This window comes from Centropristis striata, chromosome 19 (assembly GCF_030273125.1).
Source record: "Centropristis striata isolate RG_2023a ecotype Rhode Island chromosome 19, C.striata_1.0, whole genome shotgun sequence".
Classification (NCBI taxonomy): domain Eukaryota; kingdom Metazoa; phylum Chordata; class Actinopteri; order Perciformes; family Serranidae; genus Centropristis; species Centropristis striata.
This window is the reverse complement of record NC_081535.1, coordinates 482,326-488,166: the sequence shown is the minus strand read 5'-3', so window position 1 is coordinate 488,166 and position 5,841 is coordinate 482,326. Positions and strand designations below refer to the sequence as shown.

Here is a 5,841-nt window from a genome sequence, read left to right as displayed (position 1 = left end):
TGGGTTGCCGAAACTCTGGTGGAACATCGTCCAACACGTTCACCCGTTGGCACCAGATTGAGCGCACATTCAACTATTGACCACCTCAGTGAAAGGGTTGAAACTCCGGTGGAATATGAACCGACACGTTCACCTGTTGCCACCAGAGTGAGCGCCCACTCAGCAGAACTTGATTGTGAGGAGGCACAGGATGATGAACCGGACTGGGTAGACAGGAAAATAAGACAGGAAAAAATAAACATCTCGCACGTTAGGATCTTCTTGACGAGGTTGACTTCACGGATATTCGAGAAAGTGAACGTGGTATGGAGTTTCGCGGACCCAGAGGCCATTGTGCAGCGTCTGCTGGAGAGAACGTATGACGAAATCTATTGTGTAGACTTTGAAGCCACCTCAAAGACTTTTAGAGACCTTGAAAAGACCATTTTCAGGGACCTGTGTAAGAAGTGGGGCTGTGTTGACAATGTCCTGGTCTCCTTGGATGCAGCAGATCCAACCATCGATCAGTTCATCGCCTGCTGTGTCAGAGATCACCTGATGGGCGGAGCCAGAGAGCCTAACGTCATCGCCAGGTTCTTCTCGGCGCTGGGCAGAATGTTCTGCTGCCGACCGAGGGACCGGGCTGCTGGCGTCTAAGGGAAACGTGGCGTGTTTTGTACGTGGGGTTAAATTTATCTCATTAATACCTGTAAACGCACAGAGGGAGATCTACAAATAGTCCTTAATTTGCACACGTGTTTTGCTATCTACAAATACAAAATTCTACAAAGTACACACTTGTTTGTAAAAACCAAAATACAATTTACAAATGAGAAATTTGTATTTGTGGATAGCAAAAGACTATTTATAGATCATCCTCTGAGTGTTTACAGGTATTAATGAGATCAATTTGAGCCCATAGTTTTGTACGTGGGGTTTTCTCCTGGTGCTCAGGTTCGCCCACATTTAGTGAAGGAACAACTGATTCACTGACATTAAAAAAAATGTTAAAGTTGTAACAGCTGCAGAGTAGAAATAGGGTTGGAGGTATTAAGTGACATGGGGTTTTCTCCTGGTGCTAAGGTTTCCCCGCTTTTGGCTAAGTAACAACTTATTCGCTAAAATAATATAAAAAAAAATCTTAAAGTTGTCACGTCTGCAGAGTAGAAACAGGAGAGTGAGGGGGGTTTTCGCCTGGTGCTCAGGTTTGCCCGCGTTTGGTGAAGTAATTTATTCACTCAAAGAAAAAGAAATGTTAAAGTTGTAACACACGCGTTTAGCACACAATCAACCAGGGTATGATCCTTCCAGTCCAAAAACGACCCACTCAAAAAAAAAAAAGTCATACTATCATATGTTGATTTGAGTCAAAAATGGTCAAATTTTAAAATGCCAAAAACTGCTAAAATGTATAAATTATGGACTGTTGATACATATTAGAGCACAATATGGCCAGGAATTACAAAAACTTAAAAAAAAGTCATACTATAGAATGTAGATTTTTTGTCAAAAATGGTCAAATATATAAATGCCTAAAAATACTGAAAATGACATGATAATTATAGTCTGTTGATACATATTAGTTGTATATTTTGTCGATAAATGACAGAAAAACACCATATTATGGGATGTCATATAATTGTAAAAAGTCATAGTATAGTATGTTAACTTTTGTAAAAAATGGTCAAATTTGAAAAAGCCTAAAAATGACTTTATTATATTCTGTTGTAACATGTACGAAGTAGAGAAAGCGTTGGTGTTATTAGGTGTCGTGTGAGGGTTCACAGTGAGTTAACAACATATTCACTAAAATGCCTTTAAAATGCTAGTTTATATATTTTAATTATTTTCATAATTTCTTCTTTTTTGGCCATTTTTCCCCTGAAGGCGTCCAGAGGGAGAATCTATAAAAATACAGACTATTTGTTAAATGGGAAATAATCAATATTTTGGGTTCTGATCAGATGAAAGTAGCTCGGCTCAGTGGTCTAGCGGAATGATTCTCGCCTTCGAGAGGTCCCGGGTTCAAATCCCGGACGAGCCCAGAACTTGTCCCGTGCTGACTGTTTAAGAAAACACAAAGGGCAAACTGTAAAAAATGTTTGTAGAAATTACAGTAAAAAAACAGTCAAATTGCATCAGAAATAGGCCGTAAAATTAAAATTTGCAAAAAGCTTTTTCAAGTGAATGATTGTGGTGAGAGCAGATGTTGACTCTTCTCGTCTTGGTGTTTCTGTTGACTTCCTGTCTGTCTTTTCACCACAAATCATTTTCATCAACTGTTAATAAAGGTTCACTTTCATGGAATTGCTTCACCTGATAATCATTTTTTCATTTTGACTTACTGGATCAACATTTTGAACACAAAAAAAAACATAAAAACACATTAAAAAACACACATAAAAGACAATAAACACATAAAACACACAAAAAACATTAAAAAACACACAAAAACTAAATTTTTGTTACAAAAAAAGACACGTAATACACATTAAAAATGCTGAATGCACGCTGCAGAATTTGAAAATATCTGCAAAAAAAGGGAAAAAACACTTTTTGACCCCAAATCATTTTCATCAAACCATGAATAAAGGTTATAATTTATTAAATTTCAGCATATGTGCCCCTCTGCATCCTTTATAGATAATATACATTTTTACTTTCTTCAGACATTTTTATTTGTTTTATAATTGTTTATAGTAGCCGTGGTCCTCAGAGCTCAACAAGGACCCCATAACATCAGACTGGTTTAGGACACGTAGAAAACAATTATTAATAACTTTTATTTTCACCTTTTAAGGCAACTCATGACCAACACATTGATATATAATTTTCATTTTTTTCCCCGTAAATTTGTAATTTTTCTCCTAATTTTGAGAATTTTTTCCTGTAAATTTGTCACTTTTTCTTGTAAATTCTTCACTTTTTTCTAGTAAATTTGTCACTTTTTTCTCGTAAATTTGAGATTTTTTTTATTAGTTGTAGTTGTTTTGTAATGGGGTATTTGTTGGGTCCAGATTCAATAAGGTCTCAATAAATGTTTCCTTTATTTCCTTTGTCTGATCCATCTCAGCCCCAATAAGTTTATTAAGTCATAAAACCAGATAGATGAAATAGATTTCATATCAACCAAAAAGGTTTACGCATGAAAAAAGTTGACAAAGACCAAAACGAAGGACATTTTCACTATAATTTAATTAGTTTTAAAACCACAAAATAGTTTGTTAGTCATCGTTTCTTTAAAAACTCTCGTTTTTATTTTTATTTCAGTTAACAAAAATGTTTTTTTCAATTCTAGTTTTGGTTATTTTGTTAGTTTTCTTTAACTATAATAACTTTGCTACTTTCCAGAGTGAAGAGTTCATTCAAACACTGATAATCTTGATAATCTGTTATGTTGGAGCGCCCCCTGGTGGCAGAAACTACCAACATCATGTTTCAAATAAAGACCACCAGTTGATGATTTTATATTTGTGAACATAATTTATTTACATCATACAATTAATTCTTTATTATTGGAAGTTTACGCTCACTGCAGTATATAAATAAAGATGTTTGTACAAACTTGCATAACTAAAGAGTAAAAAAACAACAACACACACGAAGCAGCACACACACACACACACACACACACACAGACAGTCACACACACACACACACAGACAGTCACACACACAGTCACACACAGTCACACACACACACCAACGTTTGTCAGCTCATTAAAAAACAAAACGAGGAAAACATTCAGTGACATAAGATGAAATATTAGTGGAGCTAAACCCTTCAAAGGCAAAAAATTAATACAAGTTTTTAGGCTACTTGTCATAAAACAACAACAACAACAACAACACAGCATACACACAAACAGAAAACCAAACAGAGATAAACAGGTGACTGTCTGGGCTGAAACATGAGCCTCCAGAAACTGGATCTGAATTACAACCTGAAACTGAATTTATTAGTTTGGAACTGAACGTTCAGATTAAATGTTCTGGACCTGAAGACGCCTGATCGGCCAATCAGATCCTCCCGTTTGGTTCTGTAACATTTGTTGCCTCAGTTTTTTTTAATGCAATTATTCAAGTTAAACAATTCAAATATAAATAATTCAAATTCTGTTTCTGGTGGCTCATATTTCAGCCCGTATAAACACTAGTGACGTCCTAATGAAGCTTCATGAACCAGTTTATTGATCTTCTGAGCCACTAGATGGTGCTCTCTGTTCAACACAGAGCTGAAATCACTCCGTTACCATGGTTACCATAGATTGAGCCTCTTTCCTTAAACGAAGAGCTCCATCTAGTGGCTCAGAGGATACATAACGTGGTTCATGAAGCTTCATTAGGACGTCACTAGTAACTTCAGTGGATGTTTTAAAGACCTAAAACTGATGAAGAGAAACAAACAGCAGCAACGACGTCTGTTAGAGTCTCTGATCGTCTGGGAGGTCAGGAGGGGTGAACTCTGACCTCTGACCTCTCACAGCTGAGACCAGGCCACAAACTGAAGAAAAGACGACATCCATGTTTTGCTACTCAAGCCAGCAGAGAGCAAAGGGGTCAAAGGTCACCGTGGAGGGCCAGAAGCAGGACGTCCAGCTCTAAGGGGTCAAAGGTCACCGTGGAGGGTCAGAAGCAGGACGTCCAGCTCTAAGGGGTCAAAGGTCATGTGGAGGGTCAGAAGCAGGACGTCCAGCTCTAAGGGGTCAAAGGTCACTGTGGAGGGTCAGCAGCAGCCTGCAGCATCTTCTACTAAAACATCTTCATCATCTTCATCGTCTCTTCTGCTTCCTCACAACCTGTTAAATCACAGAAACTAGAATAAAAGCTGAAATAAAACGTTCATGCAGCAGGAAGTCCTGAACGTGTAACAAACGAAGGTTAACAGGTCCTTCAGGTCCTTCAGGAGCCTCGAGTCCTTTCTGTTCTTCTTCCTTTAAAGGCTCCCAGTGTTCAACAGTCTCTTCATATTCTCTGGATCTTGTCGGCGACCACCAGCGGGTTTTCTTTACGGATCTTATCAGCAGCTTCAGCTCTGTAGTCGTACGGACAGTTATGTTGGTCCGAGTAACGGTGGAGTCCACAAAACAGGCTCCCACAGCGGCACTCGAAACCTGCAACACAGTCACAAGTCAGCACTACCAGCCACAAGTCACCACTACGAGCCACAAGTCAGCACTACCAGTCACCACTACCAGTCACAAGTCAGCACTACGAGCCACAAGTCACCACTACGAAAAAAAGACACAAAATTACCAAAAAAAGACACAAAATTACCCAAAAAAAAGGCACAAAATTACCCCAAAAAAAGACACAAAATTACCAAAAAAGACACAAAATTACCCCAAAAAAAGACACAAAATTACCCAAAAAAGACACAAAATTACCCCAAAAAAGACACAAATTACAAAAAAAGACAAAATTACCAAAAAAAAAGACAAAATTACAAAAAAAAGAAACAATTACTAAAAAAAGTTATTGCTGCAAAGATTGTCTGATTCAGAACTATTTTAATGAGTGCAGCTTGTTTGTGTGTTTGATGATAAAATGGTGCAGTGGTTGTCGTCCAACATGTTTGATATCAGTTCAGTCTGACTGACTGTTTTGCAGTAAAACAGTAAAACAGGTAAACAGGTACACAGGTAAACAGTGAAACAGGTAAACAGTAAAACAGTTAAACAGGTAAACAGTAAAACAGGTAAACAGGTAAAGGTGTCTCACCTGTCAGGCCGACCTTCTTACGGCACATGAAGCAGCGGTTCTTCTTGGGTTTTGGGGCTTCGGGGGTCCTGGACTCTTCACCGCCAGCAGTGGAGGGACGAGAGGCTGAGGAGGTGGGCTGGGTCAACACTGGAGACACACA

General features: G+C 38.3%; 1 protein-coding gene across 3 annotated transcripts in view; it reads right to left on the bottom strand.

Moving 5' to 3' along the window:
- Positions 1–4,551: 4,551 nt before the first annotated feature.
- Positions 4,552–5,841, bottom strand: part of LOC131992540 (AN1-type zinc finger protein 5-like) — a 7,532-nt gene continuing 6,242 nt past the window's right edge. For all 3 annotated transcript variants that reach the window (XM_059358152.1, XM_059358151.1, XM_059358153.1), the window contains 2 exons: positions 5,700–5,828; positions 4,552–5,092 (listed from right to left, as the gene is read on the bottom strand). In XM_059358152.1, coding sequence (XP_059214135.1) covers positions 4,944–5,092; positions 5,700–5,828 — 278 coding nt within the window. In that variant the 3' untranslated portion in view covers positions 4,552–4,943. The remainder of the gene's footprint in view (positions 5,093–5,699; positions 5,829–5,841) is intronic.